This window comes from Perkinsus marinus (genome assembly GCF_000006405.1).
Source record: "Perkinsus marinus ATCC 50983 genomic scaffold scf_1104296933122, whole genome shotgun sequence".
Lineage (NCBI taxonomy): Eukaryota > Perkinsozoa > Perkinsida > Perkinsidae > Perkinsus > Perkinsus marinus.
In genome coordinates, this window is record NW_003215247.1 from 208,002 (window position 1) to 233,899 (window position 25,898).

The 25,898-nt window shown below is 45.7% G+C and overlaps 6 protein-coding genes across 6 annotated transcripts; 4 read left to right on the forward strand and 2 right to left on the reverse strand.

The window, feature by feature from the left end:
* Nucleotides 1–114: 114 nt before the first annotated feature.
* Nucleotides 115–5,043, forward strand: Pmar_PMAR009575 (Coatomer subunit gamma, putative; the record flags this gene model as incomplete). Its single annotated transcript, XM_002785298.1, has 27 exons — nt 115–199; nt 252–376; nt 425–577; nt 635–770; nt 819–906; nt 964–1,052; nt 1,100–1,204; nt 1,249–1,340; nt 1,390–1,496; nt 1,548–1,616; nt 1,669–1,865; nt 1,925–1,982; nt 2,037–2,151; nt 2,218–2,357; nt 2,448–2,595; nt 2,649–2,942; nt 2,997–3,159; nt 3,210–3,277; nt 3,324–3,437; nt 3,486–3,623; nt 3,683–3,817; nt 3,871–4,074; nt 4,131–4,176; nt 4,239–4,365; nt 4,564–4,675; nt 4,740–4,849; nt 4,896–5,043. 27 exons carry the CDS (start codon nt 115–117, stop codon nt 5,041–5,043), a joined length of 3,366 nt encoding a protein of 1,121 aa, XP_002785344.1.
* A 27-nt stretch (nt 5,044–5,070) lies between these two features.
* Pmar_PMAR009576 (Glycine dehydrogenase, putative) lies at nt 5,071–8,712 on the forward strand (the record flags this gene model as incomplete). Its single annotated transcript, XM_002785299.1, has 18 exons — nt 5,071–5,186; nt 5,238–5,338; nt 5,389–5,514; nt 5,558–6,050; nt 6,099–6,447; nt 6,492–6,608; nt 6,659–6,721; nt 6,773–6,858; nt 6,910–7,003; nt 7,049–7,145; nt 7,192–7,296; nt 7,350–7,565; nt 7,614–7,713; nt 7,761–7,959; nt 8,019–8,108; nt 8,158–8,285; nt 8,330–8,464; nt 8,522–8,712. The coding sequence occupies 18 exons, from the start codon at nt 5,071–5,073 to the stop codon at nt 8,646–8,648; spliced, it is 2,742 nt and encodes a 913-aa protein (XP_002785345.1). The 3' UTR covers nt 8,649–8,712.
* A 618-nt stretch (nt 8,713–9,330) lies between these two features.
* Nucleotides 9,331–12,180, reverse strand: Pmar_PMAR009577 (hypothetical protein; the record flags this gene model as incomplete). The annotated part of the gene is made up of 13 exons (XM_002785300.1): nt 9,331–9,382; nt 9,431–9,477; nt 9,533–9,697; nt 9,742–9,882; nt 9,930–10,108; nt 10,153–10,217; nt 10,264–10,380; nt 10,424–10,527; nt 10,576–10,635; nt 10,692–10,760; nt 10,805–10,953; nt 11,834–11,933; nt 11,992–12,180. 13 exons carry the CDS (start codon nt 12,178–12,180, stop codon nt 9,331–9,333), a joined length of 1,437 nt encoding a protein of 478 aa, XP_002785346.1.
* A 2,522-nt stretch (nt 12,181–14,702) lies between these two features.
* Pmar_PMAR009578 (ATP binding protein, putative) lies at nt 14,703–16,668 on the reverse strand (the record flags this gene model as incomplete). Its single annotated transcript, XM_002785301.1, has 10 exons — nt 14,703–14,772; nt 14,828–15,052; nt 15,236–15,439; nt 15,589–15,635; nt 15,683–15,753; nt 15,915–16,033; nt 16,082–16,191; nt 16,248–16,313; nt 16,390–16,538; nt 16,587–16,668. The coding sequence occupies 10 exons, from the start codon at nt 16,666–16,668 to the stop codon at nt 14,703–14,705; spliced, it is 1,143 nt and encodes a 380-aa protein (XP_002785347.1).
* A 135-nt stretch (nt 16,669–16,803) lies between these two features.
* Nucleotides 16,804–18,450, forward strand: Pmar_PMAR009579 (conserved hypothetical protein; the record flags this gene model as incomplete). The annotated part of the gene is made up of 11 exons (XM_002785302.1): nt 16,804–16,966; nt 17,015–17,081; nt 17,134–17,209; nt 17,253–17,399; nt 17,447–17,574; nt 17,616–17,733; nt 17,778–17,865; nt 17,919–18,024; nt 18,075–18,143; nt 18,196–18,311; nt 18,356–18,450. The coding sequence occupies 11 exons, from the start codon at nt 16,804–16,806 to the stop codon at nt 18,448–18,450; spliced, it is 1,173 nt and encodes a 390-aa protein (XP_002785348.1).
* A 2,699-nt stretch (nt 18,451–21,149) lies between these two features.
* On the forward strand, nt 21,150–25,854 carry Pmar_PMAR009580 (ubiquitin-activating enzyme e1, putative; the record flags this gene model as incomplete). Its single annotated transcript, XM_002785303.1, has 25 exons — nt 21,150–21,273; nt 21,390–21,561; nt 21,613–21,749; nt 21,802–21,941; nt 21,983–22,093; nt 22,138–22,199; nt 22,248–22,334; nt 22,378–22,406; nt 22,466–22,587; nt 22,644–22,733; nt 22,777–22,873; nt 22,918–23,025; nt 23,071–23,200; nt 23,249–23,321; nt 23,374–23,483; nt 23,559–23,710; nt 23,760–23,869; nt 23,928–24,073; nt 24,118–24,217; nt 24,266–24,742; nt 24,788–24,897; nt 24,957–25,035; nt 25,086–25,244; nt 25,500–25,627; nt 25,669–25,854. The coding sequence occupies 25 exons, from the start codon at nt 21,150–21,152 to the stop codon at nt 25,754–25,756; spliced, it is 3,141 nt and encodes a 1,046-aa protein (XP_002785349.1). The 3' UTR covers nt 25,757–25,854.
* Between the last annotated feature and the right edge of the window lie 44 nt (nt 25,855–25,898).

Consider the following 25,898-nt stretch of genomic DNA (forward strand, 5'->3'; position numbering starts at 1 on the left):
TTTCACCATTACAAAATCACTGTCGCAAGAATTGATGATGTCCATTGTGGTTATCGCTTGTATTGAGATTGTTCATCTTGTGTACTATCTGTTGGCTTTTTCGTTGTTATCAAAATGAATGTTGACGCTATCAAGGAGAAGGTGAAGGAGGCTCTGAAAGACAACCTCAAGATGGACACTGATGGCAAGGATGATGGTGGTAATTACTCTTCTACTACTACTACTACTACTACTACCCATTAATACAACAGTGCACATAATGATACTACATTCAGGCAACCCATGGGAATGTGAGAAGCCTGCGGTTATACAGGAGACTCGTATCTTCAACAGCACCCCTATTGATACGGTCAAGTGTTGCAAGCTTATCACTAAGGTAGGGTATATCACCCTGCTTTTGGGACATGTCATGAGTCGACTTTAGATCCTCTATCTGATCTCACAAGGTGAAGACTTCAAGGGCTCTGAACTAACCGACATGTTCTTTGGAATCACCAAGCTTTTCCAAAGCAATAACGTTAAACTGCGGAGGATGGTGTATCTAGTTTTGAAGAATCTTCACCCTAGTGAGACGGAAGTAGGAATGATGTCCACATGTTGATGATACAAGGAATGATGCGTAAACACATATCAGGTTTTTATCGTCACATCATGTTTGACAAAGGATATGCAGTCAACCAATGATTCATATCGAGCTAATGCTATACGAGTATTGAGCCGTATACTTGACCCCAACATGGCTGCTCAGGTCGATAGATACCTCAAGTCAGGTAGGATGATTGATAGGTAGTCTATAGAGTACTATAACATGATCTCAGCTATTGTGGATAAATGTGCATTTGTCCAAAGCGCTGCCCTTGTATGCGGTATGCAACTCATGAGCACAGTGCCTGATCTCGTGAGAAGGTAATGATGATGACGACGACGGCAATTGTATGAGGAATGATGGTGGTGATCCTGTAGATGGGTATCCGAGGTCCAATCCGCAGCTCAGAATACCAGTACCCCTATGGTGCAATATCATGCTCTGGCCCTCCTTTATGACATCAAACGTGAGCAGCTAAGGATAGTCGTCAATGCTTTCACAACTCCTCTGTAGGCAACGATCGTCTAGCCCTACAGAAGGTATTGGGTCAGTTTACTGCCGATGGACAGGCCCCTCCTAAGAGCCCTATGGCTGTTTGCTCCCTCATCCGCTATACTGGTATAACCACTACATAGAGTATCCCTTACCTCTCCGTACTTCAGGTGCAGCCCTGATAGCCCATGATCAAGATATAGTGGTAGAAAGGCAACTCCTCAACTTTTTGAACACATGCCTGCGACATAAATCCGAGATGGTAGTGTCTATACCTAACTTACCCTTAACCTTCCTATATACTTGTCCAGGTACAATTCGAGTCGGCTAGAGCCTTCTTCGACTTGGCTGATGTCGAGATCAAGAAGAACCCGCGTCAGGCAGTATCTATGGCTAACCAGACCATCATATGCAACGGGTAGTAACACCTCTATGACAGTTCACTTTAGTGGATGCTGCTCTTTATCAGAGTATACGATATGTCATCGGCTATGGCTGTGATGCAGGTCTTATTGAATTCTCCTAAGCCTGTGGTTAGGTAATAATACTAGGCACGTGGTTTAGTCAGTATTGACGGTATCCTGCTATAGGTTTGCAGCCATAAGATGTCTCAACAACCTAGCCAAGACCCGTCCAGGGGTTGTATCGAGATGCAATGGCGATATCGAGCCTCTACTATCTGATACTAATCGTAACATTGCCACCTTGGCTTTGACCACACTGCTTAAGACTGGGCAGGAGGCTAACATTGACAAGCTCGTGAAGCAGATACAGACCCTTATGAGCGGTAGTACTAATCATTACTGTAGTGGATCCTGTGTTGACCTGTGCCTTGTTGTCTTTCAGATATATCAGATGTTTATAAGTTGGATATTGTACGTGCGATCAGAGGCCTGTGTATACAGTAATAATAATGAGTATTGGTCTATTGTAATAGATGGCTATAGGCTTGCTGTAGGTATCCCTCCAAGCATCGTGTATTAATGGGATTCCTATCATCGAGTTTAAGAGAGGAAGGTTCACACGAGTTCAAGAAGGAGCTTGTCGATACTATCATACTCGTCATCAGCCAAGTAGTCATCATCCTTCTCACTCACTCTGCTACTTCCACTACTACGACGACGACGTAACCTGTCTAGGTACCTGAGGCCACTGATCTAGGCCTCCTACATCTATGCGAGTTCATTGAGGATTGTGAGTATCCAGCCCTATGCTGTAGAGTCCTCACCTTTCTAGCCAGCCATGTACCATCGACAGAGCATCCTGAGAAGTATATCAGGTTAGTAGCGCTACTACTACTACTACTACTACTACTACTACTACTACTACTACTATCACCCTTCTACTATCTGTATATGATCTTATACAGGTTCATCTATAATCGTCTTATATTGGAGAATGCAGTAGTCCGTGGTGCTGCTGTCGATGCCCTGACCAAGATAGGCCTAGCAGTGCCTACACTCCGTGGAGACATAGTAACTCTGTTAGAGACAGCCGATAAGGATAATGATGATGAGGTAGTGGTGGCAGTACTATCCTCCGGTATACTCGTATTATTATCATTTGCTAGGTCCGAGATCGTATTCGTCTATATACTGCTACTATGAAGGATGCCATGTCACCAGTGAGTTCGGATTCTACAGAGGCTACAGAGGATCTAGAAGTCCTACTTACTGAGAAGGAATTACCCTTCTCTATCGGTGAGCATCAACATCTACTCTTGTATTATGCTTATACTCGATACCGTCTAGATGCACTCTATGACAGTATGCTAGTCCAAATGTCGGATCCTACCATGCATGATAAGGAGCTTGACACTAGTATCCTACCAACACCCGAGGCTTATAGAGCTCAGATGAGAGAGGTAGTAGTAGTAGTAGTACATCATGGATGGCGATAGTGTACTACCACTCTTCAGATGGAGATCGAGCGTCAACAGGCCATGGAGGCCTCTGCTGCTGTCGCGTCTCAGAGTGCTATAGCGAGGATGGGTGGTGCAAGACCTGCTGCTGGGGGTGCCAGTGAGACAGAGGCTAGTACGGGCTCGGGAGGAGGTCGTGCTCCTCCTGGGACTGGCAACGGTAGTATGCCCTGTATAAGTCATCCTTAGGAAGTCTCTCTCGTGTTGCAGGTGCTCCTGGTGGTGGTCCATCCTATGGTGATACCCAACAGGAGTTCTACCAGGCTCTAGCTCCTCTGGTATGCCTGTGTAGAGAAGCATATCACCGTTATCCTCCTTGTTTAGATATCTTCATCGGATCTTGGCCCTCTCCTACACTCGAGTCGAGGTCAGATGTTGACAGAGCAAGAAGCTGAATATCGTGTTAGAGGGAGGAAACATATCTTTAAGTCATATCTGGTAGTAGTCCTGGTATTAGTGTGGACCATGTGAATCATCATCGTATAGGTGCTCGAGTTCGTTGTTACCAATACTCTGGAGGATGTACAATTGGATAACATAACCGTTAAGTTAAGTGGTGTAGAGGAGACAGGCCTCTTCCAGGAGATAGGCGAGCTTGGTATTGCTACACTGGCCTATGGTGATGTAATAATACCTCCTATCACTACTACTGTTGCTGTTGTTGTTCTACTTTTATTACTTAGAGCGGATCAGCCTATGTAGTGTTACAGAAGGTGGATGGTGGTATACACTGTGCAAGGTTTGGAGCATGCCTAGAGTTTACTGTGAGGGAGGATGGTGACGACATAGGGTATAAGGATGAGTACCCTGTTGAGGATGTACTCTTACTACATCATAACAACATTTCATAGACTCGTTGCCTCTCGATCAGATCACCCTTACTATTGGGGATCATATATCCCCACGAGGTCTACCTTCTGGACAGTTCCGTCAGGGTTGGGAGGCTATGCATGCCCAAGGTGGTGGGGAGACAACAGCCAAGCATATCCTGGCCTATAAAACTCTAGAGCAGGCTATTAAGGGTATACAAACATCCCTTAATTGTGAGCCTTGTGATGGCAGTGGTAATACTAATGTCATCATGGTACATGAGTACATAAGATTCCTCTGGCAGGTGTGATAAGTGATGAGACGGCTGCTAGGGGTCATACCTTACTCCTCTGTGGGACCTTTGCCGGTAGTATTAGTAGTAGTAGTAGTAGTAGTAGTAGTACTTTCTTCACTATACTACCCTGTCAGGTGGTATGACTGTATTGGTGAAGTGCCTCCTTGGTATTGATCCCTCTCGTGGATGCTTATTGAAGTTGAGTGTACGTGCGAAGAGCCAGGCCGTTACTGAGTTGGTTGCCAGAGCTATCGAGGATCAGTGATGATACTAGCAGTCGTAGCATCGAGTGTTTCGTGAGGGAGCTTTTATCCTCTTCTCATCATCATCATCATCATCACCCTCCTGTATTGAGTGTAGTATTGTTACAATGACTAGGTGATCGCATCCATCCCCTTCCTAAAGTATTTTTTCACCCATGCTGTCTCGGGCAACAGTGTTGCCTGTGAGTATCCCGAGGCTGGGAGCCTCTCATGTCATCCTGAGCATCACGGCAGCAGCATCATCATCATCAGCGGCTTACAGGGTCTCCTCTCACACTGGTGGTTACCCTCCCCAAGCGTACCTCGGCGTTAGAGGGTTGTCACATCATGTACACCTTAGTGGTGATGGCGTGGAATCATTCTGCGTGTTAGGGCTCCTCCTCCTCCTCCTCCTCACACAGCGCTGTTGATGAGTATGTGAAGTCCCTCTCCCCTAAGGATAAGCACTACTTAGGGCTGCATACTATGGGCCTCTTCGATAAGTCAGCTGTTCTCTAACAGTGAATGCTTTACCGTGTCTATCTTCAGGACGGATACTTTCCTACCTCGCCATATAGGCAGTGGTCAGAGTGACATAGAGGAGATGTGCCGTGTGGTTGGTGCCTCTAGTCTGAAGGAGCTCATACAGGAGACCATACCCCGTATAGCCCTGCCCTGCAGCTATTCTTCCTTCTGAACGTCATAATGTCCTTCAGATCACATTATGCGTGACCAAGGCTTCCTCAGTATCACCGGGGCTAGGTCAGAGAGTGAGGCCTTGAGCATCTTTAAGAAGATGATGAGAAAGAACAAACTCTATAAGAACTTCATAGGCCAAGGGTGAGAATAATCCTTTACTCCTGTTTAAAGAATAGATACATATACAAGCAGATATCATGGTACAATCGTACCCAAGCCTATCCTTCGTAACCTAGCTGAGAACCCTGTCTGGTATACTAGCTATACACCCTATCAGGCAGAGATATCTCAAGGTAGGGGTGATGAAGGATGATGATGAACATGAAATGGACATCTTTATTAGGCCGCCTCGAGAGCTTGATGATATTCCAGACAGTTGTATCGGAGCTGACGGGTCTACCAGTGGCCAACTGTTCCCTATTGGATGAGGCTACCGCCGCTGCAGAGGCAGTTACTATGATCCAGCGAGGTAGTCGTTGTTGTATGTTCCTCTGTATATTGATCTTGTATAGGTGTTGGTAATAGTACTCGTAAGGTCATGTTCATATCGGATACTATGCATCCACAGACTATCGAGGTCGTTAAGACTCGGGCTCAATGGGCAGGGATACCTTTGGAGATAGGCGATATTGATTCCTTCGATTTTACAAGGAAGGACCTCATCGGAGCCTTTGTGCAATACCCTGATACCCAAGGTGTCCTTCGTGATTTCACCTTTCTTGCTGATGCCCTCAAGGAGGGTAGTGGAGGAACTCTGGCTGTAGCAGCCGATCCTCTAGCACTTACTGTATGCAAGCCTCCAAGTGATATGGGTGCCCAAGTAGTAGTGGGTACTATGCAAAGGTTTGGTGTGCCTATGTGGTATGGTGGACCAGCTGCTGGATATCTAGCTACTACTTCAGCAAATACCCGTCGTATGGCTGGAAGGTTGGTAGGGGTATCACAGGATGCCCAGGGTAACCCGGCATATAGGCTTACACTGCAGACTAGGGAGCAGCATATCAGGTATCGATCATTCTACCTCAGTAGTCACTATCTTCTCCTTGATCTTAGGCTTAATAAGGCGACTTCCAACGTATGTACAGCCCAGGCACTCCTGGCTAATATGAGTGCAATGTATGCTGTTTACCATGGACCATCAGGCTTAACTCGTATTGCTAGTAGAGTGCATGCTCTTGGTCAACTGCTTGTCGATGGACTCCAACGTATGGAGGTGCCGGTCGTCACCTCCGACATGTTTTTTGACTGTGTGTCAATGAAGCCTGGATCGCCTGAGGCAGCTTCCAGAGTTATGAAGGCAGCAGTGGCAGCGGGTATGAATCTAAGATTGGTCGATCCAGCTACAGTGTCGGCTACCTTCGATGAGACACATACTATAAAGGACGTAGAAGCTCTATTGCAGGTGGGAATACAATACTAGCCTCAACTGTAGGGTGCTATTCTTAGGTCATTGCTACCGCTATTGGCACTGAGTCCACCGAGGGGGATAGGCATTCCACAGAGGCTGACCTAGGCCTTATACCCAAACCATTGCGGCGTATTACACCGTATATGTCACAGAAGGTATGGATATCGATCATAGGCTCTCTGCCATAGCTACTGTGTTGTTGTAGATATTCAACAGTGTAGTCACTGAGACTGACCTCATGCGGTATCTTTATTATCTACAAAACAAGGTAGTGTCCTGCAAAGCTTGTTATGCCTGCCATCAGTGGTTCCCCCGTCAGGATATCTCCCTTACTAAGTCTATGATAACGCTCGGTTCATGCACTATGAAGTTGAACTCTTCCAGCTCTATGTATACTATAGTACAGTAGGGACTATTCGGGTAGACTTGTTGTTAACCCTACCTCTATTATCTTAGAGAGGAGGTCACTACTCCACACCCATTCACACCACTTAACCAGATGGAAGGATATACTGAGTTATTGAGGTCTTTGGAGAGGAGTCTCAAAGAGGTATCAATAGGCATATGATGCTGTTATCGATATATCTAATATCAGATCACGGGTTTCGCAGTGTGTTCCCTACAGCCATGCAGTGGGGCTCAAGGAGAGTTTGCTGGCCTGTTAGCTATAAGGCAGTATCATGCATCTCGAGGTCATACATGATACTCCATCAGTATCAGTATTAGCCGCTTTAACAGGTGATACTCAACGCAGTGTATGTCTAATACCACGCTCGGCTCATGGTACCAATCCAGCATCAGCTGCTATGATGGGCTTTGAGATAGTATGGCTTGATGATGATGGTAATAGTATGATCATCGACAGTGCGATATGGGAGTAGATAGCTTCCCTCCAGGTCCCAATGGTATGGATATCGATGTACTTGATAGGATATGCTCGGAGATTGGGGATAGACTGGGGGCATTGATGATCACATATCCCAGCACTAGAGGGGTCTTCGAGACTCATATCAAAGCAATATGTGATACAGTGCATCGATATGGTGGCCAGGTGTATATGGATGGTGCTAATATGAATGCTCAGCTAGGGTTAACATCACCGGGGACTATTGGTATGCCATAGTATAATGCTCATGTGTGTAGCGCATTCTCTGGTGTAGGTGCTGATGTATGCCATCTCAATCTACACAAAACCTTCTCAATACCACATGGTGGTGGAGGTCCTGGTATGGGTCCTATCTGTGCCGCTCAGCATCTCAAGTACTCATACTACTATTACTCTCATTATTGTGATATGTTATATCTAGGCCCTTCATGCCTTCACACTCTGTTATCTCTACTGGCACCGATATCGCTATAGCAGGCTCTGTGAATGCTGCTCCATTCGGACAGGCTGGTATAGCATCCATCCCCTGGATGTTTATCAACATGTTGGGAGAAGAGGGTCTACGTGCTAGTGCAGAGATGGCCATACTTAATGCCAACTATATGGCGGCTAGGCTCAAGGTACGCCTTCTCTCAGGGATTGTCGCCAGGATGATGATGATGCTTGCTATTCATCTCAGGACTACTATCCTCTCATGCATGTTAACTCTAATGGTAGATGTAGTCATGAATTCATCATCGATATATCGGATATACGCAAGCACACTGGGGTGATTACCACCAGTAACCAATGTAGTAGTATTACAGGATACCCATCAGGTTGTAGAGGAGGATATCGCCAAGAGGCTGATGGACTACGGGTTCCATGCCCCTACTATGAGCTGGCCTGTTCATCACTCATTAATGATTGAACCTACTGAGAGTGAGAGCAAGGACGAGTTGGACAGGTGCTACCATTAAAGACTATCATCTCCTTGAGCATATCCTTCAGGTTTTGTGATGCATTGATTCAAATAAGGCGGGAGATAGATCAGATTGCTGAAGGGGTCTACGATTTGAAAGATAATCCTTTGAAGAATGCCCCACATACTGAGGATATGGTTACATCGGAGGAATGGGATCATTGGTGAGTTCCAACAACATGCCTCTACCGTCTGTATACTGTCATCATCATCCTCTGTAGCTATTCTCGTGAAGTGGCAGGGTTCCCTTTACCCTGGGTACGAAGTCGTGGTAAATTTTGGCCAAGTTGTGCACGAGTAAACAATATCCTTGGAGACCGGCATCTCACACTCAAGATGGTCCAATAGTCTTGTCCAATTGTCAATTTTGTTATCACTTAAATGGAATCATCCCACAACCAGTGCTCCGGAAGTGTTTTACATCCAGTAAGTCGATATTGATCGGTTGCGTTGGTTAATAGCACCCCGAATATACCTTGGAGTTCCTGAGTAAGGTCAAAGACTTTTCATTCTATTCGCACGATGTTAAGTTCGATATTTGAATGTCCGTATTATTAATCGTTACATGGTGTTTACAACTGACAATGTGGCCATACATATTTTTAGCATTCGTTTCGAAGTCATATCCCCAAAGAATTGTTGAAGTGTTTCAATGGTGAATGTTGAATACAATCAAGCCGATAATCTCCCCGACAATGCAAATGTGCATATCAAATGATAACTAAGGCAACTCGGGATAATAATATGCTGAGAATCAAGATCTTCCATCATTAGGGGTCTAAAATATCCTGATAACTATTTCCATTTCATCTTCCGATTACTTCCTGTCTGTATTGGACTGAACGATCTATACAACAGGGTGCCACATCGTAACATAGCCCAGGCTAGAATCAACGTTCCAATGTATATTTTAGACCATTTCATAACCTCTACAGGGGGCAATAATATACACCATAGCTCGCTGATCACCCGGCGTAATCGTGGGACGAGTCTGATGAGAGAGTTGCATCTGGGAAGTGATTGGAACGGCCTACTGGGAGTAATTGATATCAGTTCTACTGGGTATAATAGGCAGGATAGAGCTGAAAGGTAGGATCATATCACGATGCTAATGCGGGATGGTCTAGTACCTCAAATCCACAATACTATCATCCACTAACCTTATTCCAAGAATGGTCTGAAGTAGGAGATGTACAGAGGCAGATAATTAGTAGAATAATGAGTAGCCTCACAGGAATCATCCGTAGCATGAGATCAATGTCCATGAAGATAGTGATAAGTCTGGGTACAATTGCACACTCGAATGCGGTGTACATTGTTCGCATATAGCGAGTATCGCGTTCTAGTCGATCCGGAGAAGTCTCTTGGTCACCATTCAGGAGCCAGTATTGGACCATCTATAAAAGTGGCTGGGGAGTGGTACCAACTCTTTATAACTCACCCCACGAAGCGTGCCATAGGTAGTTATATCAATGATGGATATAGCAATACCCCAAGTGATAAAGTCCGGTAGTGTTGGGATAGCACTATGCTGAGCTACTGATAGAGGGGATGTTGAAGGGGCGAAGAGTAAGGGTATAACCTGATGTGGGTAGGATACAATCCTCTCCCCCTTGTGCTCTCTCACACCATTGGGGATAATAACCCAAAATAGCGGAGTATCCAATCCCTTGTCATCGCTACTGCTCCTCCTCTAATCGAGTCCAATGTATCCTCTGAAGGGACTTCTCGACAGACCGAGTTGCATGCTGCCTCTCGAATGTGGGCTGTCTGACCCCCTCTTATCCATGCATTCAGAATATCCGTACCTATGATAGTAGATGAGATATCCCCCAGGCACTATGGGTTTCACTTCTGATAGATGGCTCTACTATGGTATACACAGCCAGCAAGAGGCCAATATATAGCAGCATATACCTTGAAGGGAACTTTGAGGGTACAGAGATCAAGTGGGAGATCTTACGTGATGCCCCGAAGGATGGGTAAGTAATCCTGTAGTCCGAGGTCAACTAGGAGGGCTTGTTGAAAGGAGGATAGGGGGATATTGGAGCGGGGAGTGTCCACGCCGAAAAGACGCGACCTAAGTCTAGGATGAGGAGTCCCTGATGGAGAAGGCATCTTACGTATTGAAGGACGCTATAGGGGTGATAGTTAGGGCAAGTAAGAAGGACAAGACCTGATTGCTATTGCTGGATCTAGCTGTATTACGCCATGCTGATAGGATAACCTGAAGGGAGGTGAATCCTCGTGTACAAGGTACAAAGGAGCAGCCTACCGGGAAGGCCATGCACATGGCGGAACCCAAGAAGAAGGGGGAGTAGGGATCTGTTCGAGCCTAGAACGAAGGACCAGAATGTGAAGGTATCGGATGTAGCGAGGGGGGGTACTCACCATGAGATACCTCGTGAGTAACACTAGAGCAAGGGAGAACCCTAATGCCATAGGGATGAAGGCGATGATCTGAAGAGTGATATGAAGAATGGGAACACTATGAGGTTACCCACCTCGAAGGAAAGGAAGTAGGGTAACTGCTCGATACCCCTCCCAGGAGTAGCTCTAGTCGTCATGTCGCATACCTCACCTAGCCTACCTAGTCGTGTAGAGGTGGTCTTCTCCTTAACAGGTACGACAAGGAGGGAGGACCTGGAATTAGCTAAAGGCTGATATAACTCCTATGGACGGTAGCTTACGGATTGACGCTAATATTCATGCACCATCTCCTACGTTTGATGGTGTTACTATATAGGATGAATATTGTGAGGAGTAGGGCTAGGGTATCGGTATCGAATAGACCAGTCGGGGACATAGTATTTAGACTACTACTACAAAGGTAAGACAGCACTGTGTGAGGTGTACACAGCCTACTACATAGTCACTATATGCTGTCTAATCCCACCGGACAACGGTTAATCCTTCGTAGGAGAACCCGTAGCATGAACCTCGATACTATCCACAACGGGTTTGCGGTAGTCGTGTGGATCTCACTGACAGGCTATCCATCCTCTGATGCAACACTTAACACCACACAGCAGTGTTATGATAATTGTGCACAAGAACAGTGAAACGATGCATCAACTCCTGCCGAACCTAGCCCATTGACTGGGAGGCCATACCTTGGCACGTACTCTACCCTTCAGTAAAGCTTGTGGTACTGGTCCATAGGCTCTAGAGTCTAACGACTTCTCCTAAGGAACGTGTAGCATTGAGAGGTGTTGGATAATATGTCATGAAGGCATGAAAGATATGCCTAGTTAGTACCGGATTATCCCCCAGCAGCCATACATGTCCTGGTGGTATCCGGAAGTATACCTCTCTCCCTGCTCTATGGACTGCTACTCTATCACCTATAAGCCAATGATATGAGTCCCCTATGAGCACCTCTTTATGACACTATAACATGATGGACGCTACTATGCCTGATAATACAACGAGCTACTATTCGTGGCTCCATAACCGTTCAACGAGGATGGGATAACAGTCTACCATTACTCCAGTATACGATCAAGAGCATTCCTCAGCATTACTACTACTACCAGGCACTCCTGCTATCCGTTTACATATCTGATGCCCTCCATGGGGTGCGGTAGCTATCACTACATCTCCTTTATTATACCCATTGACCCTAGGAGAAACCTAATGCATGATGATGATGTGCAACAAGTAGTAGTAAGTGGAACATGATGCTGCCTACCTTATCATAAAATAGGACACACCCCTGCGATCGTATGCTGGGTTCCATACTACCCCCTTGTGTTGTTGAAAAGTCGAATACATATTCTTGTGTACAGTGTAATAGACCAGCAAATTGTATCCACTTCCACCCATACAACAAAGCCTCTCTGAAGCCTCCACTAGTAGTAGTAGCAACCATGGCAGCCATTGTTGGGTGGAGGAAAAAAACAACGGCTACAAATACCGTTCAGTCTAGTCCTAATTCATGCCTCTATAACCCGTACTATATGTAGATCCGTAAGAGCCGATAAACGCGGCAGATTACGGTACACCAGAGAAGGAGAAGAATAAGGTTTAATTATTTAACTTGTTGAACTCAAATAGTACCGCCGACGCGATACGATTCATGCTGCGCCCCCGCCGCCGCAAGATGTGCCTTTTCACTGCGCCCCCGAATTCTTAGTAGTGCTCCTTACCTTAGACTTCTACAGAGTAAGTGTTTGTCGTCCCTCGCACTGCTATGGTGATATAGATGTAGCCTCTGAGTTGATAGGAGAATGGCAGCTCCTCATTATCATATTCCGATAATGTCCTCGTCCTCTATTGATGATGTTAACAACAGGATAGCTAACTAGTTAGAGTCTTCAATGAGCCGATTGGAGGGTATGCTATCCATGTTCATAGAAGGTATACGGAACCCTTCACCGGTGGTGTTATCGGAACAGACTGTATCATCATCGTCCTCTAGTAGTGAGACCAAAAAGCCTACTGCTGGGGACCATAATGGGAGGACGGTAGTAATGGCCCACTACTAATGGGAGAGAGATGTGGTCTCAGTATCCCTCCTACCTTATCAATTCTACTGTCGGGTTCATCTAGTTCCGAATACCTCCTCTGTGCTCTTCAAGGTAGCCACCACTGCCAAGGGACAGCTCACGGCAGTAAAGTCCGTCATTTAGTAGATCTTCGCCGTGCACTACCCCACATAGAGGCACACCATCTCAGAGGAAAGGGATGGATAGCCCTTATTGTCAAAAAATATGGTAGATAGCAGCATAGGGAGGGGATTACAGGGGAGGGAGGAGGGACAGCCGCGGTCCCCTAAACGGAGGAGATCAGAGAAGAGGGTCGACAAGGTGGTCACAGTGGGTGATAGAGGTTACACAAGGCAGGGTGTGTGAATCTCTAGTGACTCCAATTCTGGACTATCGTGACCATGCCACTATCGGGCAGCAGCGTATGCCTCCCTTTGATGAAGTAGACGTAAACTAGTCCGCTAGGAGCTCTCTATTGATTGTATGCTATTGTTCAGGGGGTAATGGCGGTCTATCCCTTCACCTAATGCATGACGTCACTAAGCTATTCATCAAGGTGTAGTTATGCGACTATTGGGACCACGTAGCTGTGCCTATGCATAGTCAGTGGTATCCATCATCATCATCATCATTAATATGCCCATCATTCTAGGTGTGCTCTGATGATGGAGGATTTTGGCTAGCTCCACGTGCCCATGCTTATCAGTCATGGTAATGGCGTAGATCCCTCCCGCCTCCTGGGAGTTTACACCATCATACGACTCTATCCTTACTCGTCTTCCTCCTCCTCCCTTATGTTGGTTAATGTCAGCTCCCTTGTCTAATAGAAGTAGACATGTCGATACGTTGCCTCGTCTAGCAGCTATATGCGATGGAATAACTAGAGCAGTAGTGTTACATTGGCTCATAGGCAGCAGAATTACGATGGGAAAATTCGTTGTGAGTTGGTGACAAGTTGAGGAGCCTTTGCACTCATCCAGTCCATCGCATCTGAGGTTGCCGACTATGACCGCTGCCTTTACTATAGAATGCGTACCGACCAGTGTATCCTCACAGTTCGCGAAACCATACAGTTCCACATGTAGGTGGTGCTATATGCAGAGGATCAGTGCCATAAGGAGTGAGAGAGTGCATAACCTGAGCATATCAAATAGTACCGTAGTACGGCCGTCATCGGCCCAGACCCCGCATAATGGAGAGGGGACCGACCCATAGCATCCTCAGCATCAACATCAGCTTGGGCCCAGAGTAGCATCTTATATGACCTCTACAGGCGCTTCTGTAGTGGTGTAGCCCCTTCGACCCCTTTGTGCGAGGGAGAGAAGAGGGGGAGATGGTCATGTGATGATTCTAATGCCTGATCTGAGCATGTTACCGAGTACAGCATACTCCTTCCTAAGACCCTATTTAAGATCATCAACTTTGGCATCTAGTAGGAGTTGTACGCTATACAGCTTTCCATCTGGATGTAAGTCCGTTACGCCACGGCTACTCCCATTACAACCATCACCCCCGTCTATAGCCAACTGCAATAAATTACCTACGGGTTTCTATCGTTAATAATACAACATCAGCATTTCAGCGTGTAGGAGTTAAGCTGATGATGCGGCGTAGGTATACTCATCAGCTATCCCTGCAATTCGTAATCGATGACCTCCTCCCACAATACTACATCGCTTCCCTATTGGTTCCTCGGACCATGCATCAGGATTAACACCAGCTGCTAATATACCTTCCAGGGTATCACTCAGTGATTCCTTCCTCACCCCGGTCATTATTATTACTATCACCCAATGACAATCTCCTCAATACCACTCCAAACACAGCCGCATGTCATCTCAGAGAAACTAGACGTATAGGAGGAAGCCATCGTATATCGATAATGCTGCTTGCATAGTGTTTCTGATAGTATGTATTAATCTTTGATACAGTCCTCTGCCTTATGCCTCTTCCAATCAAGACGTTGACACCTATGATCGCAATACCTAATGAGTGAATGATGAGGCAACCCTAGCACATATGACTATGACGACCCATTACACTATCCTCTGGCATCTAGTACACCTCATATTAGCTCCACTGCTACCACAATATCCACAATGCGGGATGGAATCTTCCATTGGAGCGGTAACATCAACACCTTCTTCATTATCCTTGTAGGCAGCAGTATTTACGTATCGTTGCTGATAATAATCACTGTATTCATCATGGCCTTCATCCACCTCTACTGCACATAGCTGGGGGTCTGTACGTGAGAAAGCATACCTGACAATAACCAATCATACCACTCCTTCTGGAACCTTCTTTAGATGGGATCGACCCCTGTTGTTCATCCCATGTTTCATATTGATCAGTAGTAGGCTGTGCACTGTATCGTCATGTAAATTCCCATGCCAATGATTAGGAATCCATCAGTGTAAGCTCTATTACCAAGATCCCTATCCCTACCCGTTGGCTTTATCAGCATGAGCCAATAGATTGCTGATTGACTCCTTATCATCTACACTAAGAGGTATGAACTTCACCTCGCCGTAGTCATCAATCAGCTCACATAGGGACCCTGAAGAGGAGGCATATCCATCGAACATGATAAAGGCAGCAGTATCAGTACGAACGAGTTTGTCCTGACGCTCTACTAGTGCACTCTTAGGCCTACTAAGGCCTCTCGCCTCATCCTCCAGATAGGTTGGTAGTAATGATGATATACCACTATACCCGCCACAGCATAGGTATTGGTCTAATGTACGGCTGACAATGATTGTAGCCAATGATAGCACTATTATGACCAAGCTCATCATTACTTTAACTGATTGCCGAATTGAGATAGTGTATCACATTTAGTGAGAACCTGTATAGCTCATATACCACCAAGGCCCCGGTATACTAATCTCCTACATTCAAGTGTGGAAGCTCCACGTGCAGCATTACTGCGAGGGATGAGAGGGCAGCAGATATAAAGTTGTTGCCTGAGAAGATATATGTACATCACTGGAGGTGGTCATTCTCATCACACTCTATAGTTGGCAGCTATAGTCCCCACAACATTCCTACGACAGTCTGATGACAATCCCTGTCCTGCCCGCCCTCAAGGATGAGACAGAAAATGTTGACTATATCCCAGCATCACCTCCTTCTGACGCCAAGACTGAACAGTCAGTGAGGTTAAGAGCGGTAAGCCTTATATCGAGCCCTCTCCTGTTGGTCAGTAGCTGCACTAAATGAGGCATTACAGTAAGATGAGTATACCTGTTGATAACTTCTACATGTGAGATGATGAGCACGGCCGAGACTTACAGCTCAATCTGTCCTGGGCAATCAAATAGTACGTAGTCGTCTATAGGTAATGCCTCGATACGATCCTTCAACCATGCTGAGTTGAGCTCGAGCTCTTGCATAGCGAATATCTAGTAATACGGCTCTTTATCAGAGTGATATACGATGGTAGTTGGAAGCATTGTACCATAGCTCCATTAGGACCCAGCCCATGCTCCTCAGCTACATCATCTACTCTAACTAACTCCCGTACCTATCCAATAATGAATGCAGTCATCATCACGAGGCAGAGCGAAGTGTCACTCCAGGAAACCATCTACAGGTCTTACATCAACATCGAAATAGGTTGTTTCCAAGTCCTCACTATCATCACCATTCTCCTCCTGTAGTATACTGGGATTTATAGGCTCCTCACTTGCCGGGTCCAGATTCACTATACTGCATTGTCGACCAGCTGCTCTCAGATATGCTCGTAGTGCTGAATACCAGAATCTTTCGCCGCCTCCCGCAACCCTATATACTGTACCTCTGCAATATGTACTCTTCCCTGACCCGGGTGGCCCTATAATCAGCTGCCCAAAACGAGGGCTCTTAGGCTGAGATCTCATTACCAAGTAGACTTGGTGGGGAGCATCTAGTCAGTGATTATCGATTATAGTGGCGCGCGCTACCCTTACTGCTCAGAATGGATGTAAGTGTGACGGCTAAATACATGCCCCGAACTCCCTAGTCTATTCTCGAATATGTCATCAGAGCACGGAGAGTTAGAAGGGCACGGCTCTCGTATGGAGAGAATGGAAGCGAAGGTAGAATCCACCGGAGATGAAAGAGACCGGACTGCTGTTACCCGTATGGTGGAAGTGAATGACAAGCCCTTCCTCTGTGGGTACGTTAATGAGGCCAACGGTAGGTGGCAAACTACAATAGGATGGTCACCACTGTTGGACGACGTAGGTCTAGAGTATCACCATGTTATCTCACAGACTAATGATCGAACACAACAGTCAGAGCTCATAACTAAGTACTATCACCGTGGGGGGTGAGGGGGGGACCGATTGTGGTAGTGGATGTAGATACCATCGGGAAGCTCAAACATGTACCACTAGGACGAGGCATATACAGACGAGGCGGGAACAGGGTACTAGCATGGTAATAGTATTATATGGAGTGGACAGGATACCCTTTCACTCAGCCTCGACGGCTCAATTTACCTGATCTTACTCAAGATGGGGATAGGATAATGATCCCTAGGCCTTACTTCAGTAGTGCCGACAGAGACGCTCTACTAGCAGAGAAGGTTATCATTATACAGTCCCATACCCGTGGTATGATGGCTAGAGTAAGCACGGTGTGGATACTATTGAGGAGGGGAAGGAGTGGTATCAGATACGCTGCCGGCATCTCCGAATTGAGAGGGAAAAGTTTGAGAGACAACGACAGCGTGAGGAGGAAGAAGCCATCATTGAGGATGAACTTATACGTAGACGGGAGGTCGAACGCAGACTCCATCCAAGGTCAAAGACTTCTACTTGGGGAGGCTCTATCGCCTTTGCAGGACATATGATGACTTCATCACTTTGTACAATGAGGTGGAGGCATGGAGACGGAACGAGACAAGACGTATAAAAGAGTGTGCTCTGTCAAAGGAGGAGCAGCAGGTGGCGTTGAAAGAGGTACCTACTATCCATGTATGGGAGAATGGATGGTGTGGTATCAGTTACTTGACAAGGAGGTCAAACTATTACAGACAATAGATCGATTGAAGTTACATGCTCATAAACACAATAGGAGCACTAAGATCGACAGTAGGTACCTGTAGTAATAATTGTGATGAGGAAGACAGCTGTATGACTTGTAGGGAAACTAGAGGCTATGGCTAGACCCAAGGTATGGACACAGAGTGATGGTGATAGCACTCTCGTGTACACACCCTCTACTACGCGGGCCAAGGAGTACATGGATCTGTAAGTTATATGTGGGGGTAGGAGGATGAGCAGCATCTGCCTGGGGATAGGTATAAGGCTCTACGGCTCACCACACTTACTACCAATGAGCGATTGGATCTACTACTACACATTAAATGGTAGTAGCAACAGTGTGGGAGTCTGACATTAGTTTGACTGGCAGTTTTTCAGGGCTGTGAAGACCTACCCTTGTGAAGTGACTGCTGTCTTGGCTGAGCTCCTCGACCGTGAAGCAGATCTACTGAATCGTGGTAGAGGCAGTCGTAGCTTGAAGGGTTTGCGAGAGAGTAATAGTTGTATTAGTACGATATAATGAATGCCTCGTGATCAGGGATATCCAATCTCTTCTTCGACTACATCAGCACACCTAAAGTGAATCCTGAAGCCCAACTCTTTCATAGACTTCCTCCCACGACCAGTGAATAGCACATGCTCCCTCATGTTCAGTAGTACTCATGTTATCCATATTATGGAGTTGAGTGATTGAAGGAAGTGACATTATTAATTCACTACGCCACAACGCGCCAGTATGGTATTCAGCTCAGACACGTACACCTACATAATAAAGTAGGATAGATGAGAACATCTGAGACACAGCGATGAAAGCTGTACAACTGATAGGTCACAGGAGACGAGAATTAAGTGTTGAAGTTCATCGTGCACGCTTCCTATTAGCTAGAAAATTGTAACCGCAGTAGTCGATTGTAATGATGGCGTCAATGGCTCAATTGCCTAAAACATCATTGATGGTCAATCAACGCGGACGTTAATCATAGCTCGACTACTAAGATCATCATGCTGTTACAGCATGCTGTATGAATGATGGATCCGATGTGATAGTAATCTGCACAGTGCAAGCAATAGACGCTCCATACGACACTGTTCTAAGTTAGACTCCTCACGGCGCTCTTACTTTCAGGCGGACATCTCGGCTGCTTCGAGTACACCCGCGAATAGATGTTGATGGACAGGCTACATTCCAAAAGCAGTCATTGCTTCGTGCGCCCGATGAGTATTCTGACGACATGCCATGGTCAGTATAAGACGTCACGCATTCACAATCTGAGTTTCAGATAGCTTATTTTCCCAAAGAATTGTTCGTTGAATCATTGGGAATTATATGATTTATGGAAGTATAGGTATCTACAAAAGCGCACATCAGCTCTTAATGAGACGATTTTTACGTCTGACTCCAGTAATGCAAAACCGGTCCATAGCAATGTTTATCAGTGACCTTTGATGAGACCGGTTGTGAGATTCACAGGGGCTGATACTTCTGATAGAATTGACATCGGACTTCGATGTCAGTACCATCAGCGCTCCGCCGACGGAATACATGAGATGGAGACCTCCGATGATCGGATGTCTCCATATCATGTATTATATGTCGTAGGTAAATTAGGTACACGTATCTTCTCCAGGCGGGGTCAGCCTCGCTAACAGCGGAATTGATTACCACGCTTCTTCAGGATGGAAGTTATTTTAGTGGTGCAGATGGGATTATTCTTCTTATCATGTCCACCCGCGAAATTGATTATAGTAAGGCATATCTAAGAGTGGCATAGGTGACCCACCCAATAAGATTGATTATAGTAAGGCATATCTAAGAGTGGCATAGGTGACCCACCCAATAAGATTGATTATAGTAAGGCATATCTAAGAGTGGCATAGGTGCCCCACCCAATAAGATTGATTATAGTAAGGCATATCTAAGAGTGGCATAGGTGCCCCACCCAATAAGATTGATTATAGTAAGGCATATCTAAGAGTGGCATAGGTGACCCACCCAATAAGATTGATTATAGTAAGGCATATCTAAGAGTGGCATAGGTGCCCCACCCAATAAGATTGATTATAGTAAGGCATATCTAAGAGTGGCATAGGTGCCCCACCCAATAAGATTGATTATAGTAAGGCATATCTAAGAGTGGCATAGGTGCCCGACCCAATAAGATTGATTATAGTAAGGCATATCTAAGAGTGGCATAGGTGCCCCACCCAATAAGATTGATTATAGTAAGGCATATCTAAGAGTGGCATAGGTGCCCCGCCCAATATGATTGATTATAGTAAGGCATATCTTAGAATGGCATAGGTGCCCCGCCCAATATGATTGATTGTAGTAAGACATATCTTGGAGTGGCATAGGTGCCCCGCCCAATATAATTGATTGTGGTGAGGCATATCTTGGAATGGCATAGGTGCCCCACCCGATGCAATTGATTCTCCTGGACGTGGAATAGGATATTCCGATTAGGCCTGTGAGATATGTAATAGCAGCAGCAGCAAGCACGATACTCGTCAAGCCTACGTAGCCAGCTTTGGCCTGGGCACACTCTCTTAAGCCGATTACAGCTAGGATACCGCACAAGTCTCAAGAGGTTATAACCTACACTATGGCCTCGGGGATATTGCATCAACGATATAGGGGATATTCTTGCAACATTGATAGTGATTGTCAATCAATGGCAGTCAAGAGTAGTAGTGGAGCTCCTTCTATCACAACCCTGGCAGAAGATGTATTCGGTTAGTTGCCTTCAGAACCACATTGAAGCTGTAGTAATGTATTATACACGCAAGAGAGGCTACAGTCATTGGAACGGTCCTTAATTACGAGCAGTACATCATACAACAATCACATTCTTCTGCTCTAAGGCTGCGGCCATCGATACTACCTCAGTCAAAGCCATAGAAGAAGAACCTTGCCAACCAGCAAGCATGTCCGACAAGAAAACCTGCGTATTTCGTGCAATTTTCGCGCAATTAATGCTGTGGGGCTAGTGTTCATCCCGAGTCAGCAGAACGCTCTCAGGATCGAGTTCAACATGTGAAGTCCGATGCTTGTGGTACTCATGAAGCTCAGAAAAGGTCTATTTAACAAGCCCTCCACGGATGAGCTTCCACAGTGTGTTACCCCACGATACCATATACTCAATTCGTTCTTGTATTCTGCCGCTCGTGAAACCGATGTTACGTTCATTCTGCTGTCTTTGTGTGGGGGAGCTATTGAGTCTCCTCGCAATCACAGGGGTTGGCTATTGTATGTTTAAGGACGATAGACCGGTAATGTATGCCAACAGATACACACTCATGCCCGATACTGATAGTTTTACATCTGAATTACCATGGCATCTAAGGAAGCAAAGATCGATGAGGATCTCTACTCGAGGCAGATCGGTGCCTATGGGTTGGAAACCATGGGCAAGCTCGTGAAGTTGCGCATACTCGTATCAGGCATGCGAGGAACTGGTAATAGTTGTAGGATATAGGGGAAGGTAGGAGACATTTTAATCAACCGGTAATGGATCTATGTATGGGTGTTTTATGTCGATTAAACGGTCTGCGTGGGAGAGGTCCTCTGTTAGGTGTCGAGACTGCTAAGAACCTTATCCTTGCTGGCCCTAACACTGTTGTTATCCACGATGACTCCATTGTAGAGGCTAGAGACATGGGATCAAACTTCTATGTTACTGATAAGGATGTGGGAGTCACGACCAGAGCTGAGGCCAGCTATAGAAAGCTCCAGGAGCTCAATTCGTAATAGGCATCATACTCTTGTAATCTACGATGTCGTCGTCGTCATTCTAGGTATGTTAATGTGAGGACTATGGCTGGCCCTTTAGGGGATGCTGCGCTCTCCGATTTTGATGTTATTGTCCTCTGCGACGTACATAACCGCGACGAACGTGTGAGGATAAACACTTATTGCCGCCAACATAATATCGGTAGGGTATCTGTGAGGACTTATCTCTTACCTTTCGGACACATCCTAATCAGGTTTCATTGCTACCGATGTCTATGGTCTGGCTGGTCGTATTTTTGTTGACTACGGCGATAACTTTGTTGTGAGGGATAAGGACGGTGAGGAGTGCCGCACTGCTATTGTGTCTGGCATTACTCAGGATGAGCATGCTGAAGTAGGGATATGTGAATCGACAGGTTGTGTAATATTACTCAGGTTATCACTTATGGAGAGCGGCGTCATGGCTTCCATAATGGTGATTATGTTACATTCACTGAAGTAGAGGGCATGACTGAGCTCAATGGTTGTGATCCTGTACAGATCAAGGTAGTGTACTGGTGATTGCTGAGTACCCAACATTCCTTATGCAGGTCACTGGGCCTTACTCCTTCTCTATTGACAAGGATACTCGTGACTATCATGCATACATAAGGTAAAGGAGTATGTTGTTATGGTCAGTGCTCATAGTACTCCGTCTTAGGGAGGGTACTGTTACTCAAGTGAAGATGCCTGAGACCATGAAATTCATATCACTCGAGGAGAGTGAGAAGAACCCGGTCCCCCCAAGGTAGTAGTGTGACTATTCACTACGCATTCTCACTATTGTTCAGTGAGGGTATGCTACCAGTGCCCGATCTGGGTAAGTTTGGTCGCTCTGAGCAACTCCATCTTGCTTTGATGGGCTTGGAGCATGCTAAGCCCGTATCTGGGCTGCTGCTGTTGCTGCTCGATCGGATGATGTGTACGAGGCCGTACTTGCCGCTACGAAGGCCATCAATGAGGAAAGGAAGGCTCATAAGGATGAGCTCAGTGTGGACGAGGTCATCATCGTCAGGCTTGGTCGGGTAGGATCTGTTCTCAATCACACATTTCTCAGGTTGATGAAGCTGTTGTTCGTCGTGTTGCATACTTCTATCAGAGCTGCATCTCACCTATGGCAGCCTTTGCTGGTGGGGTTGTTGCCCAGGTATGAACGTGTTAATAGTAATGGTCTAACTGCTAGTGGTCAGGAAGTGGTGAAGTACACAGGCAAGTTCACACCATTGCATCAGTCATTGTATTGGGATATGTTTGAGCTAGCCGATGATGATACAATGGATTCCAAAGGTGATGAGGTTACATATCTTGGTCCATGTTACCCATAATGTTAGATATGGCCAACTTTACTGACTCTACCAGATATGAGGATTATGTAACCGTTGTGGGCAAGAAGAATTTCGATAAGATTATCAACTCGAAGATCTTCCTAGTTGGTGCCGGTAATTACTTGTCACATATTCTGGATAACGATGGTGCATTTTCAGGAGCACTCGGCTGCGAGTTCCTCAAGGCTTTCAGCACGATGGGAGTCGGCTGTGGTCCAAAGGGCAAAGTCACTGTTACGGATAATGATAGGATCGAGGTATCCAATCTCAACCGACAGTTTCTCTTCAGGTGAGCAAGTGTAAGTCATTCTTGGCCATGCGATATATCCTCATTTAGGAAGCAGCATGTAGGGAAGCAAAAGTCGATTACTGCCGCTAATGCTGCTAAAGACATGAATCCTGCACTTAATGTGATAGGCGGGGATGTGCAGCTATTATTATAAGTGTTGATCATTATAATAGGTCGAAGCTATTGAGGTCCGTGTTGGGCCGGAGACTGAAGACATCCTCGATGACAAGTTTTGGGAATCACAATCGTGCATGGTTAATGCGTTGGACAACATTGCTGCGAGGTAATGTAGTGCTTTGGATTGGACTGATCCAGAAAGGGGAATAATAACTGCTGATGCTGTATCTCGGCATGTTAGGTTGTATGTCGATAGTAGATGTGTATGGTATGAGAAGCCGTTGATGGAGTCGGGCACTCTAGGGACTAAAGCTAATGTTCAAGTAGTGCTACCTAATGTGACACAGAGCTATGGGGATAGTCAAGACCCTCCAGAGGACAGTATACCTCTGTGTAAGATCATGTTCTTACTGTGGTAGGAGTCTTATTTCGAATCTTGAAGGTACCTTGAAGCATTTCCCATATGCCATTGAACATACAATTGAATGGGCTAGAGACCAATTCCAAGGTTTATTCACTGAAACACCTCAGGAGGTTCTCACTTATTTGAAGGTCTTGTTCCTCACGATTGCAGTCTGTTTGGGTTTCATCTGCTGCTATCACTCTTCAGAACCCTAGCGAATACATCGATAAGGTCTTGGCGGAGGGTGCCAGCTCGGTACAGAAGGACAAGTTGGAGTCTGTGAAGAAGTTCCTCAGCAAAGAGCTCACAATGCAACACTGTGTTAACCTAGCTGTTGATGAATTCACTGATAAGTAGGGACAACCATGCATGGTGTCGGTCTAGTGGCCATATTTAGGTATGACCACGCTATTGCGCAGTTGTTATACAACTTCCCTCTGGATCATAAGAATAGTGATGGAAACCTGTTTTGGTCTGGTCCCAAGAGGCCTCCACAGGTAGTAAAACTATTCCTATTATTAAACCATTACGCTTGTCGATGATAGGTTATTCATTATGACCCTAATGATGAACTGCATGTAGCCTTTGTGTTCGCCTGTGCCAATCTCTATGCTACAGTATTGGGTATACCAGTGGCACATGATAAGGAGGAGATTAGAGAGCTATCAATGAAGTGCACTATCATCCCGTTTGCACCACGCAATATGAAGATCAAAGTCAGTGATGATGATACCAGTACTGAGGAGGGAGCATGTATGGATGATGAGGAAGCAGTCCAGGTGAATAATAAAATACTCTTTCTTGTTACGATATCTAACAACCATCATCATGATTGCTGTTGCCAGACCTTAGCGGAGCAAATGCGCAGCATCGATCCGGAGCTCAGAAGTAACCTACAGAAGCGTATCAGCCCAGCTGAGTTCGAAAAGGATGATGATACCAACTTCCATATCGACTTCATTGCAGCCTCGGCCAACTTGCGTGCTAGAAACTATAAGATCAACGAGGCTGATAGGAATAAGGTAGTAGCCTGATAAATCACGAGGACCTTGAGCACTGTGAATCAGGTTAAAATGATAGCGGGTAAAATTATCCCAGCTATAGCTACTACCACCGCCATGGTTACTGGTATGGTATCTTGTGAGCTCTTGAAGGTCCTTATGGATGAAGGGAATGAGTAGTGATATCATCAGGTGGCATTATCGTTAATGGGATCCTCATCTTGTTGTTGTTCAGATACGACATTGAAAGGTATAAGAATTCTTTTGTCAATCTCGCCTTGCCTACATGGATCCTTAGCGAGCCTCTTCCACCTGTGAGTCGGCTGCATATGATGATAATTGCAACGAGTTGTGGATCATTCAGATGAAGACAGTATCAAAGGAGTATGACCCCATCGCTATGGGGCCAGTGAGAGCCAAGCCTGAGGGTTTTACTCCATGGATGAAGTTGGTCATAAATCATGGCCCTGAAGGCACTCTGAGGGAGTTGATCGATTGGCTTGCTAAGGAGCAGAATGCCGAGGTAAAACTATCAATGTATTTGTCATACATCCATCATTTAAATGAGCATGTGATGCTCCTATTCCGATTCTCATCTCTCGCGTGGTGGGACTGCAAAGTGCATCCATGTAATTGGTTGTGGGCATTCCCGTGCGTAGCATATCCTCAGAACGATTCATACTTGATATGCATGTATCGATTGAAACCCCCACGTTCCACTGTAGTGGTATCACTCTCGATGCTTATGCCCTTCGGTGGCTAGTGTTGATCATATCAGGTTATGATCCTCTCATCCGGGAATGCATGCCTCTATAATGCATTCCTTCCCGCACATAAGAAGCGTTTGGATCAGAAGATGCCTGAGCTCTATGAGGAGATCACTAAACAAAAGATCCCTCCTACTAGGTAAGACTACTGGGGTTTCTGGAGATTATCCTCTCTCATAGGAACTACTTGGTGCTTGAAGTATCTGCCAGTGATATGGATGACCAAGTGGATACAACCCTACCGACTATCAAGTACATATTCCAATAGATGGGTATATATGATGATAGCAACACTATGAGGGTTGTTATGACTATCTTTGTACCTTCTGTTTCGTCTGGGCAATCATAGCTCATATGTACAGCTCTACTCATACTGGTGTTGCGTTTATCCACACATTCAGGGGAAAAAG